The 23,861-nt window shown below is 43.2% G+C and overlaps 3 protein-coding genes across 4 annotated transcripts; 2 read left to right on the top strand and 1 right to left on the bottom strand.

Moving 5' to 3' along the window:
- Positions 1-2,471: 2,471 nt before the first annotated feature.
- LOC141762948 (uncharacterized) lies at positions 2,472-6,547 on the top strand. The gene is made up of 6 exons (XM_074627133.1): positions 2,472-2,897; positions 3,031-3,288; positions 4,241-4,534; positions 4,628-4,897; positions 5,329-5,412; positions 5,528-6,547. The coding sequence occupies exons 1-6, from the start codon at positions 2,590-2,592 to the stop codon at positions 5,592-5,594; spliced, it is 1,281 nt and encodes a 426-aa protein (XP_074483234.1). The 5' UTR covers positions 2,472-2,589; the 3' UTR covers positions 5,595-6,547.
- A 5,063-nt stretch (positions 6,548-11,610) lies between these two features.
- On the top strand, positions 11,611-14,831 carry LOC141763298 (uncharacterized). Its single transcript, XM_074627867.1, has 2 exons — positions 11,611-12,412; positions 12,517-14,831. The coding sequence occupies exons 1-2, from the start codon at positions 11,611-11,613 to the stop codon at positions 14,829-14,831; spliced, it is 3,117 nt and encodes a 1,038-aa protein (XP_074483968.1).
- Positions 14,832-16,336: 1,505 nt separating this feature from the next.
- Positions 16,337-23,133, bottom strand: LOC141762811 (bifunctional epoxide hydrolase 2-like). 2 transcript variants are annotated; one of them, XM_074626888.1, is made up of 18 exons: positions 22,917-23,133; positions 21,991-22,069; positions 21,657-21,819; positions 21,266-21,456; positions 21,014-21,136; positions 20,669-20,740; positions 20,384-20,479; positions 20,215-20,293; positions 19,718-19,752; positions 19,424-19,450; positions 19,153-19,238; positions 18,899-19,010; positions 18,158-18,232; positions 18,029-18,071; positions 17,847-17,949; positions 16,889-16,958; positions 16,689-16,769; positions 16,337-16,579 (listed from the first exon to the last, which is right to left on the bottom strand). In XM_074626888.1, exons 1-18 carry the CDS (start codon positions 23,105-23,107, stop codon positions 16,433-16,435), a joined length of 1,773 nt encoding a protein of 590 aa, XP_074482989.1. In that variant the 5' UTR covers positions 23,108-23,133; the 3' UTR covers positions 16,337-16,432. The 2 variants fall into 2 exon arrangements, with proteins under 2 accessions (XP_074482989.1, XP_074482990.1); XM_074626889.1 differs by having other exon boundaries at positions 16,689-16,738; positions 22,917-23,132.
- Between the last annotated feature and the right edge of the window lie 728 nt (positions 23,134-23,861).

Raw genomic sequence — 23,861 nt, 5'->3', positions numbered from 1 at the left:
AGTGTGTTGTTGTATTTATGCAGCTGAGATCAGATCATCACTAAATGTTTCCTTTATTATTTCAGTTTTGATCCTCCGTGGTCAGATGATCATTCAGAACGAGTCAGGTTCTTTGTGAATCTGTTCTGTGCAGCAGCAGAGAGAGAACAGCAGACAGGAGAGAAGATACTGGAGCTGCTATCATCAGTGTGCAGATACAAAACATTCCCTCTTAAAGTCACTGATGATGACTACGAGGATTATCAGTGTGATTTCCTGCTGGATCTGTACTCCCACCTGAAGGACTATGAGACTAAAACAGGCCTGAGTGTCCTTCCATCATTACAGTCAGTTCTCCAGTCAGCTCCTGCAGTCTGGTCCATAAACCTCTCAGAGAGAAAGACCTCCATCCTCCTGGAAGTGCTGAAACTCCAACCAGAGAAGAAACCAGTGGAGCTGACAGGCTGCTCAGATGAAGAGAGTGAAGTGAGGAGTTTCCTACAGTGTCTGCCTTATATCTCACAGCTCAGGTAAATGAATTGTTCTTCACATGACTTCAGTGTACATTTGTGGAGTTGAGTTCTTACATCTACAGTAACTCACTGTTGCTTTTAACAATATTTGGTGTCATGATTATTGTTGATTTCTTTTATTTATTAATAATTCTGGATTCAATAAGTAGAAAGGAGCAGTATTTTCATGCTCTTACTCCAGTGCACTGTGTGCCAAACCACTCACTCTTGTTTTTAGTCCTCTGACTTGTAATATGAAACATAACTGGAAGTTAAGCTAACTAGTCTTAATGAAGGTCACTGTCTGACCGACCCAGTGAAGCAGAGAAAAGAGTGTGGGAGTACACAGCTTCTTATTTGAAATATTGAACTGCAACTATTTGGAAACATGTCACAGTCTTCTGCCTGTGTGAGAATAAAGAGATGATGTGAATAACAATAAGAAGAACAACACAGCTCTGCTAAAACCTCCTCAGACAGACATAACAGCACATCATACTAAAATGAAACAACCTGCAGTTAAAACTGGTATTGTCTTTTTTAATATCTCAGCAGCTTAAAATATACAGTTGAAATATAAAAACAAATATTGTTCCACTGATAAAATAAGTAGCATCTCCTTCAATTTAATTTCACAGCAATTAATAAAAGAAATGACCAACAGTGAATGCTGCATTGATCTGCCTTTTGAACTGAAGACTGGAGGGAACTTTACTGACTGTGATGAAAACTCTACCAACTGTATAGAGAGCAGCAGATTGTGAATTCAGACATCTGATTCATCATCACTGACAGATGTAATGTAGCATAACTGTAATTTACACGTCTGTGATCTCAGGAGCAAAGTGAAGCATTGCATGATGGGATTTTCTGTAACTGTTGTACATGATAGTGACTCTAGATTTTCTTCTTCCACTATGTATATTTATATATTGTGAATATATTTAACATTTTAAACTCACACACAGTAAAATGACATAAAGGGAACATCACCACTAGGAAGCTAATATGCAGTGATTTCACACACAGGATTAGTGTTTGTGTTGTGAGTCAGTACAAGTCAGAAAATGATGTTCAGTCAAGATGTCATTAGATTTTATACAGGACAGGCATGTACAAGATGGAGTCCATCAGTAGTGTGTTGTTGTGTTTATGCAGCTGAGATCAGATCATCACTAAATGTTTCCTTTATTATTTCAGTTTTGATCCTCCGTGGTCACATCGTTCAGAACCAGTCAGGTTCTTTGTGAATCTGTTCTGTGCAGCAGCAGAGAGAGAACAGCAGACAGTAGAGAAGATACTGGAGCTGCTATCATCAGTGTGCAGATACAAAACATTCCCTCTTAAAGTCATTGATAATGATGACTACAAGGATTGTCAGTGTGATTTCCTGCTGGATCTGTACTCCCACCTGAAGGACTATGAGACTAAAACAGGCCTGAGTGTCCTTCCATCATTACAGTCAGTTCTCCAGTCAGCTCCTGCAGTCTGGTCCATAAACCTCTCAGAGAGAAAGACCTCCATCCTCCTGGAAGTGCTGAAACTCCAACCAGAGAAGAAACCAGTGAAGCTGAGAGGCTGCTCATATGAAGAGAGTGAAGTGAGGAGTTTCCTACAGTGTCTGCCTTATATCTCACAGCTCAGGTAAGTCAGACAAATTCAGTTTATTTAATTATACTGTATATTTACTTCAGAAGAGGTTCGTCAAAAATCCATCTCATAATCACCAGTGTTTTGTCAAAATTTAACTCATTCCAGTTACATAAACATAATGTAGATAAAGATGAATGCCATTGTTCAGTTCAGTAATTATTTATTAATACGCAGTATTTTAATATAGTGTGTATCACAACTAAAACTTCATCCTACTCTTTGTGTGTTCTCTAAATTCCACCCTTGATGAAAGACGTTGTACATAACATGGTTTGTAATGCAGTGTGTCTTTACCTTTGCTGTTTTCACACTCGATCCACCTTGTCGTGTTCCAGCTGTGATCCAGAGTTCTTCCAGAGAGTGTGTTCATGCATCTCTGTGAGATCCAGAGAGGAGGCCGAGCAGCTGTCCTCTCTGCTGCAGCTGCTGGGGTTCACATATACTAATGAATGAAAATGTGGTAATAATTGACTGTTCTAACATATATTCATACATTTCTATCTGCAGACTGAGTGAGAAGAGTTTCCATCAGCTACTCTCCCTCCTTTATGAAGTCCAGGACAAGGACTTGACCTGGTCCTTCTTGAGTAAGGTAGGTGGAGACCTGACCTCCTACTGTCTGAACTGGGAGCTTCTTCACTATCTGCTGCAGTCATCAGCTCAGACCTTCACCGTGAACGTGAGAAAGAACAGCTTCTTACAGGAGAGCATCGCACGTCTGCTTCCCTTTCTGGACAGGATTGTGTTTAAAAGGTGATCAATTTGTTGTTTTACATTTTACCAGATACAGACATGCAGTTTATCTTTTTTAATCACTTCCACATGTGTTGTTGAGGCTTGTTTTCACTAAACAAAGTGTCCTGGTGAATACACTTAATGCTTTCAGACCCTGTCCCAGCTTTGTGTTGACCGCCATCAGAGAGATCTATAGAGCTGGAGCTGGTCCCATTATACCCAGTTTACTGAGGTCATTGGATCATGTGATCAGCCTGACCTGCAGAGAGATGGACTCGGTGGACTGTGCCGCTCTGCTCTTCACCCTCAAACACAGTGACAGAGTTAAACTGGACCTCCTGTGGACCTCCATCCCAGCAGGGGAAATAGACTCTATCCTCTTTATGCTGGACAAAGTTTCTCAACTCAGGTCAGACAGTAGTGATGGTGTCTCAATGCTGTACCTGTATCAGTACGCCCCACCACACAGGATATACTTCACCTATCCCTGGAAAACATGTATTAATGTATACATGACATCACAGGATCATTCAGGTTCATTACGCATCGGTTCTTAGTAGTTTTGTCCATCATTCTATCAGTAATAATCACATCATACTCACCAAGATCTGTGAGCACGGTGCTGAAAACAAGTCTGATCAGGAATCACATGAGCGATCACACAGGTTGGAAACAAACCAACAGCTTTTCCAGATCCTCTAAACCACTTTATGTGGAGGTCACACTGAAAGTGATGAAAGAAGATGTCAGTAATGATCCCTCATTGTAGAGGAAACTCCAGTCAGTACAGTGGGACCAAGCTGAAGCAGGAAGCTGGTCTTTAAACTGTGATGCTGACTGTTTGTGTCATAAATCTACTGTTTCGTGTCTCTTTAACACAAGTAGGAGGTTTGTTTCCAACCTGTCTGACCGCTTCTGTTTCTCGACCAATCAGAATGCTTATCAGTGATGTCACCGTGTTCCCAGATCTTAGCTATTAACGTGATGGGCTCTATGCTATTATTACTGGTAGAAATGAAGGACACAACTACCATAATAAGTTGCAGTTTGGAGGATGACCTTTGACCTGCAGCCTCTACTATAGTCAGACGTCATATTCACATTTTAACAACCTTCTTTTTTTTAACTTTGAGCACAAAATGAAGTTATTGGGCAAACAGTGTGGGTAATCAAGTTAGTCAGGAAATGACTCAAATAAATATGAAATATAGAAATGCCAAGATAAACTGGAGGGGGCTTTAATTAATATTATTTAATATTTTTTGTTTGGAGTAAATGTGAATCTGCAGATCATATTGGTGACTGATCAATGAAACCACATGGTTATATTAGTTTAATCTATAGATGAATTCTCCTCCCAGTGTTGACAGGAATCTGCTGCTGAGGTTGGTCCACTGCTGTGCTGCCTCTGAGGCCCAGCAGGGGGCAGCAGTCAGCCTGCTCAGGACTGTGCAGCACAGGCTGGATCTGTCCTGCTCCTCCTGTGTGGATCTGGATCAGAGGGACACTCTCCGTCTGACTGGTGACGACTGCAGGGCCGTCTCCATCATCCTGAGACGCAGCAGCCGGGACACGCATCTCATCCTGCAGGACTGTGAGGTGGAGGACGGCGGACTGGACCTGCTGTTTCCTGTCCTCGACAGAGTCCGCCTCAGGTGGGAAAGACCACAGCATGACTGAAACCTGAGAAGAAGCTTGTTTTCATTCATGTTTCTGCAGCGTAACGGTCTTCTCTCTGCTCTGTTTAGAGCCAGTAAAGCTGTCCTCCTCCAGCTGCTGTCCCTGGTTCCTGTGAACAGTGAGAGGGACAGAGTGAGACGGGCAGTGTCCCTCTGCAGAGCCCTGGATGGAGAGCTGGACCTCAGTCACACCACACTGGATCAGAGGGTCTGTGGAGCTTTGGCCTCGATGCTGTACTCCTCTGAAGAGCTGACAGAGCTGGACCTCAGTCACTGTCAGCTCACTGACCAGCTGCTGCTCACACTCAGCTCACATCTGCACAAAGTACAAGTCCTGGAGTGAGTGGCAAACTGTAAATGTCTTCATGTGCCTAGAACCCATCTAATGCAGTGTTGTCTATATATAGATATACCACAGCAACAGGTGGAGTCTGTGTGAGGTTCAAAAAGAGCCAGTAATGTCAGCTCCTCACAGTTTAATGAGCTGAGAGGTTGGGCTGCACAATTAATCATCAAATATTCATCATGATTTTGGCTTCCCACGATTACATGAATTCATTTATTATCATGATTTATTTATTTATTAAGTTTTTTTAAAGCCAGAATTGATTTATTCTCTTCATTTGAGTCTGTGTGGAAGTAGAAGGAAGTTAAAGCTTTTATTGTTGTAGTCTGAGTCACCTCTACGGCCTCCAGCAGCAGCCGGCTGATCTGATATCATGTACTGTAATAAATGTTCCTCTGTGTCTCTGTTTGTGTTCATGTTCCAGTCTGAGTCACAATAACATCACTGATGCTTCAACCGGCGCGTTGCTCCAGCTGGTCTCCACCAACCCCTCCATTGACACCGTGCGGTGAGCATCCATTCATTAGTGCACCAGCTGTGCTCATCGGCTGACATCACTTCAATGATTTACATGTTATTCTGGCTGAGTGACGTCTGCTCTCTCTGCTTCGCTGTTTTTCTAGACTCTTCAGGAACAACATTGTGGACACAACGTCCTTTAAGAAGGACAAGAAGTTTGAAATATGGTGAAGCGGTCGTCAGTGTGGTGTTTTCTGTCTGATGACCATTAGATGAAAATGTTAGTGTAGTGCAACTACTAATACTGTGTTTGAGGTGGTCTGTTCACATGGAGGTCAAGAGCAGCCAGGGCCTCGTTTCAGGTCTCAGCTTTAACAAAGCCTGAACTCTGAGTGGACTCATCCTGAGGAGGGAAACTCAGAACAGCTGATCAGAGTCCGATCAATCTACTCTGAGTAGGTTGAACCTGAACATAAAAAGCCATCATCAATAGAGCTCTGATACCACGATTCATCTGTAATCCAGTCAACGTAGAGATATTAGTACATGTATATGCTGACTGTGCACATTTAGCTTTAAAAAAGTCAGAGCAGGGAGAAGTGTCAATAACACATTAAAGTTTAATTCAGTGTTGTCCATTGTTGTCCATCCTCCGCTAATTAATGAATCCTCCGCTTCGATGCGCGCTGAATGAAGGAGGAAATAAAGCAGCGTGTCTGGCTCTGTAACAGGGAGCAGGTCGAGTTACCGTGGCGACTGACTCTGTTACCATGGTAACTGACCCACAGTTTAAGTTATCTCTCTTTCTGGAAGAGAAAATCCAGAGTTTACATCATCTCAGGTTTAACTAACTCAAAGTTTTTACTAATCCTCTTTCTCTTTCTGAAACAGAGCTCAGCAGTGTTTGATGATAATCATCTGGAGATCATGACTCCTCTCTTGTTCTGGAGGTGCTGTAGATTATTATTTCATGCTGCTCATATTTAGCATTGACACCCTGAGATAATGTTCTGTTGGGATAATTCATATTTTAGTATTTTGTGGTAACTATGAATGTTTAGTTCATAAAACATGTTTGATACGTTGAGATGACAGTGAATTATCTCAAGGGAATGATCTTGAAATGTAAATATGAGTGTCTGTTCCTTCTCTTTTCCTCATTAAAATCCCTCGTTTACTGTGAACTGCAGTAATCAGTGTTTTCTTGACTTGTGGCTGCATAGAATACAAGATGAGTTCACCAGCTGAGTGACCCAATTTTGTATTTTCTGGAAATTCAATAACTGTTCTAAAATACTGTGAAATGTACAGCTGTAAATATGCTCAATAAATACTCGATATTTATTGATATCTGATATTTATCAGTCCAACGCCTGTAGCCTGGCAAGAATACTGGGACTTAAGTGACCCAGGGAGACATCTGTACAGGATTCAGAAACATGTAGGAGCCCAAAGGGAAGAGATGGTCATTACCCGTCTGAGAATAGGACATACAGGATTAAACCAAACCCTCCAGAGAATAGCTAGAGGAGATGTTTAAAAAGCTCACTTTTGTCTCTGTATTTGGCCTGTGATTCTTACAAAATCTTCTCAGCTAGGCAATGCAAACTCTCCGTGTTGTTTGTCTACCAGATCACCAGTAAGAGTAAAGAGTCCATGTGGGAGCTGATCAAGAGCCTGCTGGACGCCTGGTCGGGATGGGTGGTGATGCTGCTCATCGGACTCCTCTCAGGTCAGTCAGGAGCAGCTGATCCCACTCAAAAGACACCTGACTTATGTCTTTATTGTTCTGTTGTTGTTGAAGCTGTCGATTCAAGTCAGCGGTAGCGTTGCACGGTACAGCGATACTAGAAAGGTATGGCGATACCCTGCCATTAAAAACGCTACAACACCCCGTTTTATTAGTACCGATACTTTAAGAATGACAATGTCTTAATACGAGCCGTGAGTTGTGTCGATGTGTGCAGCGGTCTGCTTTAGAGGACGCCATCAGGACTGGGATCCCGCGGGAGCAGGCGGGTAAACAATAAACTGTAGTGATAACCAGAAGGATGGAGTCAACAAATGAAGATTAAAGCAGGTGATGAACCACAGTTCTGCTCTGAGCTGGTGACTCTATCAGCAGAACTCCCTTTAACAAAACAAGGAAATAACAGCGCTGCTCAGATTACTGATCAAATGTACCGATACAATATATTCACCGTCTCTACTGAATCTGTCCAAGCATCTCCTGTAATAATCAGATCTATTGATAACCCTTGGCTGGCCCGGGTAAACAACTGTAGTTAGACACAATCATTATAATTAAAATCATAACCACACTGCCCTCCTGTGGACAAAGTGCGTAAGTACATCTCTTTCTCTTTTATTTTGTAGGATGTAACCGGAAGTCTGGCCTGTATGTAATTCCTCTAACTTGATATTAATGTCGTTGTAGTTACCGACCGTGTCCACTGGAGGGCGTTAAAACTCCTTTTCTAAATGATATTATTTAGATTTACCTGAGGCTGTAGCTAGTTTACCTTTACATTTAAATATTACTGATATTACATAAAGTAAATAATCAGAGCTAATATTAGAAGATAGCAGGCTCAGCTAAACCCGACGATCATCTTCCCTCAGTCCATCGAGTCTATCGATTAGCGTTTGTGTTTTCAGTCTGTTGAGTCTTCAGGGCCGCCGTAGTACGTCACAACTAGTTTACATTATTAGCAGAAGCTAACGAAGCTAAAGCTACTTTCCTCCTAAATGAATGTTCTCGCACTTTTGGTTAGTAGGAGAAGAAAGTTTAACTGCACTACAGTGAAGTCAGAGTAAATCTTATCGTAATTCTGTCAGCGAAGCATTCAAACTGAAATAAAACAACAATCACTTCTTTTATAAGTTTTATTTTGTAGGATGTAACCGGAAACGGCTTATTGCATGTCAGCCAAACTTCCGGTTACAAGCCAATTTTATAAGTAAAATATGACTTTATATAATTTTATTAGTAAAAGATATATGACTTAAGATCATTTTATAAGTAAAAAATATGACTTTAAATAATTTTATAAACCGTTTTTGATCCCAAATCACAGCATGTCTTCCTCTATGGTGTTCCTCAAGTTCTAGGTGTCTTAATGTGGTATTTTGGAGGGATTATTGATCATTTTTATCAATTCTCCAGTGGTAAAAAATTGTTAAATTTAGCACAAAATCTGTGTAACAAATGGTATCAACCCCAAAATTGCTGCAACAACTTATGAGACATAACAGAGCATGGGGATCATATACTTCTATTATTATGCTCTTAGCCCTTATACACCAGAACAAGTTGACACACAGTGCTGAGCTGCATCTTAAATTAATCTTCAGGTTCTCAGCTTTCAGATGATGTACAACACTACTATGTGACATCTACTGCTGACCTGCTATCTCCCCCTAAAGACCCTGTACCTCCTTAAGAAAGACTAAAACGGCTCTACTGTGGGTCTCAGAGGGTTCAATTTGACAGGATTAAATTCACCCTCAGAGGCTCAGTGAGCTGTGAAAACGTCTGTGTGTCTGTGGAGAACCAGTTCAGGAACAAGTTGGGAAAGAAGAAGAAAAACTTGATCAAATCTTTAGTTTTTAAAGAACTAAATTAGACTCTTACTTCTGTGGGATTCTAAAAACTGTTCAAATAAGAACTGGCGATCAGTCTTTGGTCGCTGTGTATACGTGTGTTTAAATGTGTGTCTGTGTGTTCCAGATAGAGAGGATTTATGAACACATCATGCCGGCCTGGAAGAAGCTGTTTGAGGAGAAAAAACTGTGAAAACTGCTTTATGTTCAGTTCCCATCTCGACCACCGGAGGGCGACATCGTTCTCCTGATTTCAAGAAGAAGGTTACGTGATTAAGAGACAAAGACATATTTTTTTAATAATAATTCAAGAAAAAGCTTGCGTATATATATGAAAATAAATGTTTGGATTGGGTGGATTAGTTGCTAATGTTAAACTTTATTTCCAGAATAATTCAACTGGGTATTAGTGCTACTGTTGAGAAAAAATGTAAAAGTAATGATTCTGAGAAAAAGTCGTAATATTTTACATAAATTAATTTGACAAGAAAAGGATAAAGTCATGATTTAACAAGATAATCTCTGTATATATTGTGACTTTTTTTCTCAAAATATTTAGACTGTATTGTAGAAATCCTAAATATCTACATCTTTGTCCTTTTTAGGATTTTATTTTATATGTTCCTCTGTAATTTTTGCATGTACGCTGCATATTTAATCAAATTGTTTTCAGCCAAAGATAAATGCTGCCTGCTAAACTTTGAACTAAAGAAGCTATAGTTCATAATTAAACAACTTTTTGGTTTCATTTATTTCAGTTTTAATTATCATTTTATCATCTCACTGTTCCTTTTCTTATTATTTCATTATTATAAAAAAAAGAAGAAGTTTAACAACTTTTTATTGTCAATCTTTACTTTACAAATAAAGTTATTGGGAGCGGTCGTACAATCTTTTGTCTTACATTGTCTTCTGTTTGGGTTTTCTGAAAAAAAATTCTACATTGTTAAAAATCCAGAAACAACAACGAGCTCCTTCGCTGCAATTAGATATCTGATTTATTGATTATTGTTTACTTTAAAATAAATGTTAGAAAATAGTGAAAATGTTCATCATAATTCAAAGAAATCTTCAAATGTGTTATTTTGTCTGACCAACAGACCGTCTCCATCTTGGGTTTTGGCTGTTTTGTAGGCCAACAGGAGGTTAGCATCTCCCTGGTTCCCTCCACAAAAAGCCAATGGGATTTTTATCAATGGATTTTGGATTATTGCAGAAAATCAGCTCTGTGGCAACACACGTTTATGATACTTATACGTTTTGTTCAGTAAGATAATCTCCACAAATGAACAGCACTTTTATGATTCTTGAAGTGTGAATGCAGTCACCAGAAGTTAAAAGCAAACGTTAGGCAATAAACCAACTACACCACGGTCACATGAGCGTGAGTATACACAACGAGGCTGTAAAGGAGGACGAGTTGGCGTTAGTAGTCTCATTTAGACACTTGTTCGTAACCGCCTTTTTAAAGACACGTAAAGGCTTCAAAACTCACAAGTGGGGTATTTTATATCGTAGAACAAAATGTTTAAATCTCTTCAGCTTGTGTTAACCACAGTTCTATTTCGTTCTTCCTGACTGCCAGAGGCAGTGTTTAACACTGGATGTTATCCATCTCGCGCACGCGCAGGTCGAGTATTTAATATCAACAAAGTCACATGTGACCTGGGATGACGTAGTTTATATAAGCCCACGTCATCATCAGATATGTCCCTTAAATCTTCTCGCGGCAGGTAATCCGCGAATGCAGGTTGAGTAAAAGAGATAAGCCGTTGACTTTTCGCTGGAAGCCCTGCAACCGCATGGTTGGAGCTACGGTTTCGTCCTCCAAGGGCTGCGATTAGTTAATCACGGCTACACTCTAACACTTTAGACGCTGTAACACCGGTGTTTTCGCCGGTTCAATTCAGCGAGGCTAACGACAGGTGAGCTAGGATAACAAGGTGAGTATATCCTCCCGTCGTTAGAGTTTCAGTTACGTTTGTTGATAGGAGTCTGTTTTCGGTCTCCTTTATTGTTTATGGCCGCCGAGCTAAGTGTTTGCGCTACAGTATCGGCGAGCCTCCGTCGGACAACGAGCCCGTTGGGCTGTTGTCGGCTAATTCATTTCCTTTTACAGTGTGTGTTGCTCAGCAGCGAGTGATTTCGCTCGTTAAAGCAGACATCTCCTTTGTTGATAGATAGAGCGACCGCTCCCCAGTAAGTGATTTCGCTTGTGGGTTAACTTATTTTGTGGCTGCTGTTAAAGGGGAAGTTATTATCTTCCCTGTCTTTTGTATAATAACAGTCCTAGTTCAAAGCTAGTGTCTAGTTACTGAGACAGTTTCCTGTTAAGCAACTTGATGTAAATTTTTCTCTCTGTTACTAGAGAGTGCTTTCACTCCAGTGTAACCAATGAGTTGCATAACAAAGTAAACGCATTATATAAGTAAGATAAATACATTATTTAATTAAATATAAGAGTATAAAATTCATACTACGAATTATTATAAATATCAGCAGCACCATGTTAGGTGAGCATGTTTGCCGTGCCTGCATGGCTCCACTGCTAGCTACTGATGGCCATGATGAATGCCCCACATGCCTCGGTGTGGTACACCTGAGGGAGGGGCTGTCCGACAGTCAGTGCATGAATTGTAGTTTTATGCCACGGGAGCTGAAGATAGCTCGATTAGCTGAGCTAGAAGAGCAGCTCGAGTGCCAGTCGGGTGTACCTTCACGGAGTGGGCGGAGACGCGCCCCACCTGAGGGGACCCCACCTACAAAAAAGGCACGGAAAGTGGACTGTTTGGCAACTAAGGTCGACACGCTAACATCAGAGTTTGCTGAGATTAAAGCGCTGCTCCTTAACCTTCAGCCAGGCAGGGTGAACGCAACCCAGCCTACCCCACCGGGATGGGATGAGGATGCCCTGTCTACAAGGGCTTCCTGTAGCCAGTTCTGTGAGGACCGGCCTGGACAGGGAGAGCTAGTAGCCTCCTCCCACGCTTCTGACACCTGTTCCCGGCAATCAGGAAGTGGGTCCAGGGCAGGCTCAGAGTCTGCTCCAGCGACAGTTAAGCCAGTGGTCCGTATGGCTCTGGCACGCTTAGGCGTGGATGAGGCCCCGACTGCGGGCACCTCATCCAGTGCATTTTTTAGGTGGGCCCCGCCCCTGGCGGGTTTCTCTGTTCCACCCTCCCAGCCATACATTGAGGAGCTCCACAAATGCTGGCCAGACCCGAAATCGCTTTCCCACCACACCACTGACGGCAGGGCCTTAGCTTCAATGCAGAACGCTGACACTTACGGACTGGGTAAGATGCCAGCAGTGGAGCCATCTATTGCCGCCCTTATTGTGTCTCCCAATGAGGTCTTGAGGCCTGATGCTCGCTGTCCCAGGCCCCAGTGTCGCATCACAGACGACTTTCTAGTCAAGGCTTATGAAACAGCGGCACGCATGGGCCGTCTTGGAAACACTCTTTCCCACCTGATACTATCCTTGTCCCAGTCCCTGCAAACTGCTGGCGTGGATGCTTCCGTCCAGAGCCTCAGTGATGCATCCCTGCAGGCGTTCGGTCTTATCACAAGGGAGCTTGGCAGACTACTGTCGACCCTTACGCTGACTCGCCGGCAGGTATGGCTGGCCCAATCTCCGCTTTCGGAGCCGGGCCGGAGGGCCCTCCGCACTCTCCCCGTGGTTCCGGGGGAGCTGTTTGGCACAGCAGGCCTTGGAGCGTGGAATCCAGGCGAACCAGACTCGGCAGCAGTTTGCTAGCTTCCGGGAACCTACGCCTTTATGGCGACAGCGGCCCCCACAGGGTGGTGGTACCAGCCGCCCTCGGCTTCCAGCTCGTCCTGATACGTACCCGAGGACCTCGCAGGCTCCAGCACGGCCGGTGCCTCAAGCGAGAAGGGGTCGGGGGTCAGGGTATCGCCCCCCCAGGTACCCAAAGGGCCAGAGGGGAAGATCCTGATGCCCCGGGGCCGGCAGTCGGACGCTTCTCCCAGCAGCAACTCAGCTGCTGGGAAAGCAGCACTTCAGACCCTTGGGTGGTGGCTACGCTTTCCCAAGGGTACAATCTCCAATTCCGACGCCGACCCCCAGTTTTCAGTGGGATCAGACTGTCCACGGTCAGAGATCCCACAAAGTCCCAGGCACTCAGACAAGAAGTAGCCACCCTCCTGGGGAAGGGTGCCATCGAAGAGCTGGGGCTAGAGACACAGCAAGGTGGGTTTTACTCAGTTTATTTTCTGATTCCAAAGAGAGAGGGTGGGTTTCGCCCTATACTGGACTTACGAGGGCTGAACACATTTCTGAAGGTGTTGCCCTTCCACATGCTGAGTACAGCAGATGTGCTCCAAAACGTGACACGGCACAGTTGGTTCACATCCATCGATTTAAAGGACTCATACTTTCACGTCCCAATAGCACTACCTCACAGGCAGTACCTGTGCTTCGCATTCGAAGGCAAGGCCTTCCAATTCAAGGTGCTCCCATTTGGTCTTTCCCTTGCCCCACGGGTCTTCACAAGGTGCATGAGGGCGGCACTCGCCCCGATGCAAGCCAGGGGGATGCTTATCCTCCCATACCTGGACGATTGGCTAATTTGTGCTCTGACCAGGGAACAGGCAGAACGGGACACTGCGTCCCTTCTGCATCACATGACGAGGTTGGGCCTTACCGTCAACCATGCCAAGAGTTGTCTCATACCCAGCCAAAGGGTAGTGTTCATTGGTTTAACTCTGGACTCCCGCCATATGCTGGCCTTCCCAACACCAAGACGAGTAAACGCCATACTCCAGCTCCTCCTCCGGTTCCGGAAGAACAGGAGGTTGAGGTACAGCCTGTTTCTCAGGCTGTTAGGTATGTTGACGTCAGTAACATCAGTAGTGCCACTGGGCCTCCTGTACTTACGGCCATTCCAAATTTGGATCAATGGTCTCCAATTAGATCCAAAGTCCCACAGATCCAAGAGAGTCAGGGTGTCCTGCCGATGCCTCCTTGCTTTGCGGCCATGGAGAGCCGGGGCATATCTGGCCAGGGGCATCTCATTGGGTTCGATTCCCTCACGTCGCGAGGTGGTGGTGACCGATGCTTCGCCCTCCGGCTGGGGGGCAGTATGGCAGCACAGAGCGATAAGGGGGCTCTGGACAGCACAGGAAGCGGCGGAGCACATAAATGTGCTCGAGCTCCGTGCTATATATTTGGCACTTCGCAAATTCCTACCACATTTGAGAGGCAGGCATGTTATTGTACGGTCCGACAACAAGTCAGCTGTCTACCATGTGAACCGGCAAGGGGGCACCAGATCACCCCGGTTGCTACAGGTGGCACGGAGACTTCTGGTATGGGCTTTCCCTTGTTTTTCCAGCCTCAGGGCCATGTATCTGCCAGGGCCACAGAATGTGGTGGCAGACTTTCTCTCCCGCCAGAAACCCCCTGCGGGCGAGTGGAGGCTCCACCCAGAGGTGGTAGAGGAGATATGGCGCAAATATGGCGCAGCAGAGGTGGACCTGTTTGCCTCAGAAGCCTCAACGCACTGCCCTCTTTGGTTCTCCCTGACGGAGACAGCAAGCCCGTTGGGACAGGATGCCCTGGCACACCCATGGCCAGATTGCCTCCTCTATGCCTTCCCACCATTCCCACTGATAGCAGTAACGCTACACAGAATACAGCACGGCAACAACAGACTCCTGTTGGTCGCCCCAAACTGGCCGGGGAGACCCTGGTTTCCGGGGATGCACAGGCTTCTGGACGGAGTTCCATGGTGCCTGCCCAAGAGGCAAGACTTGCTCTCACAACTGGGGGGCCGCATCTGGCATCCGAACCCGGATCGCCTACAGCTTTGGGTATGGCCCCTGAGGAGCCGGACCCACTCCTAAGGGTATGTGACCGGGCGGTAATTCAAACCATTTCTGACTCAAGAGCACCCTCCACCAGGGCACTGTATGCCAACAGGTGGAAAATATTCTCAGAGTGGTGTAAAGTGCATGAGGAGGTACCTCAGAGTGCCTCTGTGCCAATAATACTGAGTTTTTTGCAGTCTTTGCTGGAGAAGAAACTCTCTCCTTCTACCTTGAAGGTTTATGTAGCTGCTATTTCAGCCGGGCATGTCAGAGTGGATAACCAGACCGTGGGGTCTCACACTCTGGTGACCCGATTTCTTAAAGGAGCCCAGCGGCGGAACCCCCCGCAGGCTGTCAAGGTTCCCTCGTGGGAACTGCATCTGGTGCTAGAAGCCCTTTGTCTCCCCCCCTTCGAGCCTCTGGAGCAGTCGGGGCTGGAGTGGTCTTCAGTAAAGGTGGCTTTCCTTTTGGCGATGGCATCAGCAAAACGTGTGAGTGAACTTCACGCCTTGTCAGTGAGTGAAACGTGTATTCGCTGGAACTCAGATGGCACAGGGGTAGCACTTTGGCCTAACCCATCATTTTTCCCGAAGAGGTTGGCTCCGACCCACTCTAATCAGGTCATTGAGCTGGCAGCTTATGACCCTTCATGCCTACAGGGGGTAGATGCTAAGTGAGCAGAACTGCTCTGCCCAGTGAGGGCCTTAAGGCATTATATACAGGTGACTGCGAGCTTTCGCCGCTCGGATAGTCTGTTTGTCTGCTATGGGGGCCATAGGAAAGGGCACACCCTGTCCAAGCAGAGGCTTTCCAGGTGGATTGTTCAGGCCATTGAGGAAGCATACAGGTCAAAAGGACTGCCTTTACCTCTTAATATCAGAGGCCACTCCACCAGGAGTGTCTCCACTTCCTGGGCAGCGCTACGGGGGATCCCCCTAAGTGATATCTGCGCTGCGGCCAGCTGGGCTACTCCATGCACCTTTGCCCGTTTTTACAGGGTCAATGTTGCTGCTCCCCATGCAATAGCATCGGTGGTCTTTCAGGAATCCACAGGCCGTTCCCGGTGAGGTGGGTTTTCCTCGTGACTACGTTGGTAGTAGTCATCCAGTGTTAAACACTGCCTCTGGCAGTCAGGAAGAACGAAATAGAACGATAGTTACGTATGTAACTACGGTTCTATGAGTTCTGGATGACTGCCAGAGTTGGCTGTCACTCGGAATCTTGGCGAGAAGATTCTGGAGGGACATATCTGATGATGACGTGGGCTTATATAAACTACGTCATCCCAGGTCACATGTGACTTTGTTGATATTAAATACTCGACCTGCGCGTGCGCGAGATGGATAACATCCAGTGTTAAACACTGCCTCTGGCAGTCATCCAGAACTCATAGAACCGTAGTTACATACGTAACTATCGAACTTATTTCAGGCATCTAACTAAAAACCCATTCAATGAACCCATCGACTTTGAGACGTGGGAACAGGAAATGCCTCATTCCTGTAGCTCTCTATTAATTGACTAATATAATAATTGATTCATTGTTTCAGTTTTTGACAAAAGTTTTTAATTTTGCTCAAATCAGACACAAAAGCTCTTTAATTGATAATTTTTTTTCTGACTTCATCCTCCCGCCCTCACAGTTTGGGTGCCACGGCAACGCCTCCGGCCTTCGTCAGTGTTTCTTTGAGCCACGATATCAGGATGGCGTTTGTCTCGGCTGGCCTTTCCATCTGAGTCCAGTGTCCACACTCCTCAATGTGTCCTCTGCTCAGGTTCGGGATCTGCAGTCCATAAACAGAGACGTCAGATTCATTTCCAGTACATCTATCATCACTACTGTCTTCAGGAAGGACTGATTGATAATCATGCTGCTGTTTTTGTTTTTCTCACCAGGTCCTCCATCCCCTTGGAGAAGGCCGGCAGCAGCACCTGGTCTTTACCTGTTGTCACCATCAGAGCAGGCATCAGCAGCTAACACACACACACACACACACACACACACACACAAAGTCAACCTTAAAAGCTTACATCATTTATGTGTATAAACCAGGTTTTAGTGTACATGTAGCTTTTTGTGCTCTGTAACGAACCTTTCCGGTGGGACGAGAGCACATCCACCTCCAGTTCAAATCCCCGTTTCGATACCAATTCAACGGCCTCCTGTGAAACGAACCAAAGATGATTATGGACTCACTGGAGAGTAATTCTCATTCTCATAATGATACAATTCCGTGTAGTTTTTTTGCACAAAAACACCCAAAATGTTGACTACATCGGTCAAAATCCGGCTGCACCTAATGATTATTGTCTTTTTTTTATTATTTTGGTGGAAATAGAAGGTGACAAAAGAGAAGTTACATAATTTAGATATAATATTAACAGAAGCTGTACGTTGGATTTGGCCACCCGTGAAGATGATCGGCTCTGTATACTATATAAATATAAACGGCTCATTCTAAGGTAACGAAAACACACGATTGGTATTTTCAGGTGATTATACAATAGATAGATCCCCTGATCAGAATCAGAAATACAGTTGCTCTTGTAAGAAAATAGAAATAAAGGAGTATGTAGCATGTAAATTATATATATATATAATGCTAAAATATAAACACAATATATTTAAAGAAATATAAGTAAGTAAGTACTAAAATAAAAATAAGAAAATGAGAATATTAAGAAATATGTACAAATATTTGCATGAAACTTGCAAAATACATAAATAACCAGAGTGCAAATAAGTAAATAAAGAATGCTGAGAAGTGGGATCTATTAAGTGTTAAATGCCAAAATGGTAAAATAAGAATTAAATAATAATATTTTGTGAAATGTACAGTTTAAAGGCAGTATTAATGACAGTATTGCACAAACAGTCAGTATCTGTTATCCATCACAGTGAATCTATCTTGGTAATCAATAAGAAAACCAATGCATGAATTCAGAGCTAAGGTTTTAGACCAACTTAAACATTTTCACACCTGGAAGCTTAAAATGTTAGTGAGAGGGTTGAGTTTTGGTGTGAATGAAATAGTGTGTTAGGTGTGCGACCTGAAGCCTCGCTCTTTGTACTGGCTGACGTAGTACTGCAGGTCGGCCTCCGTCAGCATGCAGCTGCGGGGAATCTGCTCCGGCAGACCCACAAAAAGACCACCTGTGACACCACACAGACAGCACAGCACAGGTCAGTGGTCACTTTACTCTCAAAAGTGCTTTTAAGACGTGATATTCACCTCGAGCACAGACTCCTGCAGTGCTGAGAGCAGGACGCCTCTCCTGAGAGAAAAACATGGATTTATTAGTCTGTTTTCTACCGCTACACGCTGGATATCATGTGTGTGTGTGTGTGTGTGTGTCCTCACCGCTTCAGCACTGCTGAAAAAGAAAATCTTGAACGTCCTCTCCAAGTCTTTCTCCAGCTCGGCCTCTGCTACGCCCTGCAACACACACACACACACACACACACACGTTTACAGTTTGTATTATGCTTTATTGTCACGTGCACAGAGAAACAAGAAATACTTGAAGGAGTGGTTCACTTATGTTTTTATTTAAAGCACACAAGTAAAAGTACTAATCCCACACTGTGAGGATACTCCACTAAAAGTACTGCATTCAAAACCTCAAGTAAAAGTACTAATCCCACACTGTGAGGATACTCCACTAAAAGTACTGCATTCAAAACCTCAAGTAAAAGTACTAATCCCACACTGTGAGGATACTCCACTAAAAGTACTGCATTCAAAACCTCAAGTAAAAGTACTAATCCCACACTGTGAAGTTACTCCACTACAAGTAAAAGTACTGCATCCAGAACCTCAAGTAAAAGTACTAATCCCACACTGTGAGGATACTCCACTACAAGTAAAAGTACTGCATTCAGAACCTTACTACAGTGAAAATCAACACATCTGGAGATACGTGTTTTTCGCTGGACAGGAAGAGTATATAAAACTGTAATCTGTAAAAATGTACTGCAGTAAACAGTTCAGTACTTAACTCTGAGATGTAGTGGAGTATGAGAGTAAATGAGTATGAAGCTGCACCTGAAAGCTCACCTGTATAAGCATGTTAGCGTGTAAGCATGCTGCAGGCAGACTTACAGGTTTTTGGAAGTAGAGCTGGTAATCAAATATGGGAACAGCCTTCAGTTTCTCTGCTGGACTTACAGAAGGATCCGCACGGAACAGAGGAGTGTTCAGAGACGCCACAGCCCTTCACACACAACAACAAACCCGTTGTACTACACCATAAAGTATCTGAGTACCACTGAATATCTCTGTGTGTGTGTGTGTGTGTGTGTGTGTGTGTGTGTGTGTGTGTGTGTGTGTGTGTGTGTGTGTGTGTGTGTGTTCACCTGACTCTCTCAGGGTAGTACTGAGACATGGTCCACACCAGAGCGCCGCCCCAGTCGTGACCCACCAGGGTGACCTGTGGCATCGACTGCAACATGGACAACAAATAAAGTGAGAAAACCATCTGCATCTGCAATCTGAAGTTTGTTGTCAAATTGCAATGAACTACGTAGAAACGTACATACATTATTATATATTACATTATTAAATAATGCCAATGTTTCATCATTTAATCTAACATTAATTACCGTGTGTTGTATGTTATTTACTCACCATTTTGTCCATAAATGTGATTAAATCCTGGAGAAAAACATGTTTTATGGCATTTAATATTATTCTATGTCAACATAATTGAATAGTACATGTCTTACTGTGCAAATTAAATTGCATGACTGTAACAATAAGAAACATTGGTAGCAAGTCAGCTTAAATATAATTCAAACTGTCTTCATGATGGTATGCCTTTGGGAGATGGTTTGTTATCCTTGATGAGGATGTAAAGTGTAGGGAACACAATCATCCTCAACACCTAATGTCTGTTTCTTTAAATATCTGAGTAGTTTTTACCTTGCAAAGCTGCTCCTGAGAATATTCCTCTATGTCTGTGAGTGGAAACACAACCGTTAAAGTATGAATTTACTGTTTCATTCTTCCATGAAAAACACGTGTTAAAATGCAGCAGGGGAAGAAGTATTCAGATCCTTTACTTCAGTAAAAGTACTGATACCACACAAGTGAAAGTCTTGCATTCAAAACCTTACTTACAGTAAAAGTATTATTATTATTATAATCCCAGTTTATTCTCAACACTTTGACTTAATCTTAAATGGTATTTTGACTTTATTCTCAACACTTTGACTTAATCTTGAAATGGTATTTTGACTTTATTCTTGACATTTCAACTTAACTCTCGAAATGCTAAATAAATAAATAAAATCCTCCTCCTCTCGTTTATGCCTGGCCCTATAATACTCTTCCGTATTCCTTTGAGTATGTACCCAATGTAGTTTATCTCTTGATTATTTCTAAATAATTATGAAGGTGCTCTTTGTTTGGTAGCTCACCTGGGGGTGCTGTGGACTCTCCGTATCCCTTCATGTCCAGAGCCAACACCCTGAATCCTGCTGCTGCCACGGCTGGGATCTTCCAGAGACAGAGAGGAGGACGTTCATCTTCAAAAAATAACTGTGAGCATGAATGTAGTATTTGTCTTTAGCAGTGTTGGGATGTTACCTGGTACCTCCAGGAGTACCAGCTCTCAGGGAAGCCGTGACACAGCACAACTGGTGGACCTGAGCCCATTTCAACATAATGAGTCCTCACACCAGGCTGACACACACACACACACACACACACACACACACACACACACACACACACACACACACACACACACACACACACACACAAAGAGGAATTATTATTACTAATGTCACAAGAAAATCACATTTAAACTGTGTGTTACTTCCATGATTTCCTAAAGAGATATCAGGTGTTGACACTGATGCAGATTATTACCCTGATGGTGACGTATCCATGAGACACTTCATCAGGTCTGCAGGATGCTGGAGGACTCTCTGCTCCAACAGCCTGAAACACATATTTACATTTGGATGTTACCTTGCTAATGTTAGTATAACAGCTGTCTGAGGATTTAGGTAACAACATGACCTTTCCTCCAGCACCAGCTGATGTTTAGTTCATATTCTTTTCCTGCATCACCACAATGTTAGCTTTATTTTTATATTTTATAAATTACATTCAAGGCTGCATTTATTCATCATTTTGGATGCAATGTTTTTTATTTGTTTTTGTTTGTATCCAACGTCCAGAAGTAAAAGATAAAACTGTTCTGGTCCACACCTGAACTCCAGTAAAGTTGGCCAGTTTGTTCAGAGCGTCATCCAGATTTTCCACCAAGATGGCCTTCATTCCCGCTCCCTCTGCTGCCTTCACACCTTCCTCATCTGCATCCAACCACAGAGCCTGAAAGGAGACGGACAGGCTGGACATACTGTTCTGATTGGAGTTTACCTCTAGTCTAATTCAACATCCAAGTTCAACAGTATTCTCCCATCATGCAACACTGTGGGGACAGTACGATATACAGTCTACCTGTTGTGATGTCACTCCCAGGTGATGCAGAGCGGAGCTGAACATGGCGGGCTCTGGGACCATGTGACCTGAGCGGCAGGACTGGAGGACCAGGTCAAAGTGGCCGCCCAGCAGAGAGAGGAGGCGGGCTGGACCGTCTCCAGCCACGCCGTCATCTAGCCAGTGATTGGCCAGAACAGCTGTCAGTAGCCCTGATGGGACGGGAGGAAAAAGCCTTGTATTTACATTATCTACAGATTTATGAAGAATCATGTAAAAGGTTTTGATGCAAACAATTAAAAGGAAAACTTCAGCTTTCGTAAGTCTGCTAAAAGATTTAGTTAGAGGCCCACGGGCCGCTTTCACTGCTCTATGTGTTTTGGGAACAGATTCAGTGATTGCACGTGTGTACCACTGTGACGCAGGCTGGCAGCGGTCTTCAGCACGGCTGGTTGGACGTCCATCATCACCGCTCTGAGCTCCTCCAGCAGGCCTCTCACTGACCAATCAGATGGCAGGGTCACACCCTTGACCTCGGCCTCCTTCACACACTCTGCCCCGAAGGCTGGGATCATCTACACACACACACACACACACACACACAGATAAACACAGATTCAAGGATGAAGGAGGCAGTAAAGGGGCCCAGGAAAGGTTTCATATTCAGTCACCATCAGTGACAGAAACAAGTGAAGTGAAGCAGTAAATCAAAAGTAGATTATTTTATAGCTCATGACATGACCCACCTGAGAAAGGGTCATCTGACCTCTCTCTGCCCGGCTCATGGCACCGTCCTTCTGGGACGCCACGCCGGACAGAAAACCACTGAAAAGCACAGAGAGACATGATTAAAGACATTTAAACATGAATACGTCTGTAATACGAGTCTACATGGTGACATTAAAGGGAAGTTAAACATAAACAAACAAACCCTAGTCTCATAGGGTGTCACTAGGCTGACCGGATCCAGACAAACCAAATGTGGGACAATGTGGGACAATGTGGGACAATGTGGGACAATGTGGGACAATGTGGGACAATGTGGGACATGGGTTGCATATAGTTGCCCTCACGAAAAACTAGTATACTTCAAGTTTATTTTATGAAGTATACTTAAGTAAAGTTCAAGTATATATTTCCCAGGTATACTTTATGTAGTAGTTAATACTTCTTGGAACTAAATTGGCCACTTTTTAGTTTATAAAAGTATACTTTTAAGTATACTTTTAAGTGTACTTTTAAGTGTACTTTAAGTGTATGAATAGTAAACTTTGAGTACACAACTAGTTTACAACTAAGTTTTACTTTGTACTGCAACTATACTATAAGTATAATGATAGTTTACTAGTTTTATACTTGTAGCCCACTTTTTAGCTTATGAGTACACTGTAAAATATACTCTCAGTAAACTATTAGTTTACTTTATAGTTTAGTTTTCACTTAAAGTACACATAAAAGTATACTTTTATAAATTAAAAAGTGGGTCAATTTAGTCCCAAGAAGTATTAAAGTAGTATACTTAAAGGTATACTAGTATACTTATTACATAAAGTATACTTGGTAAATATATACTTGAAGTTTACTTAAGTATACTTAATAAATAAACTTGAAGTGTACTACTTTTTGGTTTAACAGTGCACAGATGTTGCGTAACAGCCGTCTCTCTCCTTACCCTGGCAGGTTATGCAACTCCTCCAACTTGTGGAAAACGTCATGAGGTCTGGAAGAGACAGCAACTCCCCAGAAGTTGAACAAGATGGCTTTCTTCTCAGCCATCTCCTCTGACCTGAGTGAAAGGATCTTTAATTTGTCTGCCTCTGTCTTCCAACAGGAATGTGTTTCCTCTGCTTCTGGTGCTGACATGTGTGAGAGGAAGCTTTAACCTCTGAACACACTAACACAGCAGGACCGCCCACTTGTCTAAAGGGACACCTCCTCTGTGCGGACGTGCAAATATCTGTAAGTTTCATGATGCACAAAAATAGTTAGAATAGGAATTTATGTCACTAAAAACAATCTAGAAGATCACTGATACTTTAATTCACAGTATTGTCTGTTGGGGGGGAAAGTTTGACTCCATAGTAAAAGCACAGAAGAAACATTTATGTCATTTATAACAGTAAAGAGTGGCTTGTTGGACATTCACATGTTGATTACTTCTTGTTGAATACTTCTTGGGACTAAATTGGCCACTTTTTAGTTTATAAAAGTATACTTTTAAGTGTACTTTTAAGTGTACTTTTAAGTGTATGAATAGTAAACTTTGAGTACACAACTAGTTTACACCTAAGTTTTATTTTGTACTGCAACTATACTATAAGTATACTGATAGTTTACTAGTTTTATACTTGTAGCCCACTTTAAGGTTTATGAAAGTACACTGTAAAGTATAATCTCAGTAAACTACTAGTTTCATAGTTTTTATACTGCAAGTACACTTTGTAGCACACTTTTTATCAGAGACGAGGACTCAAGTCTATGACTCAAGAATACTGAATTATACTTACTGTAAGTATATCTCGATCAGAAGATTAAGTACCAGTAGGCCTATAAGCCAAATATACTTAGACTTTTCTGTATTCTTGTCAGCATGAGCCAAGTATACTTAAGTATACTT

Source organism: Sebastes fasciatus, chromosome 24 (assembly GCF_043250625.1).
Source record: "Sebastes fasciatus isolate fSebFas1 chromosome 24, fSebFas1.pri, whole genome shotgun sequence".
Classification (NCBI taxonomy): domain Eukaryota; kingdom Metazoa; phylum Chordata; class Actinopteri; order Perciformes; family Sebastidae; genus Sebastes; species Sebastes fasciatus.
The sequence above is the reverse complement of the archived record's forward strand: the minus strand, read 5'-3'. Positions and strand labels throughout refer to the sequence as shown.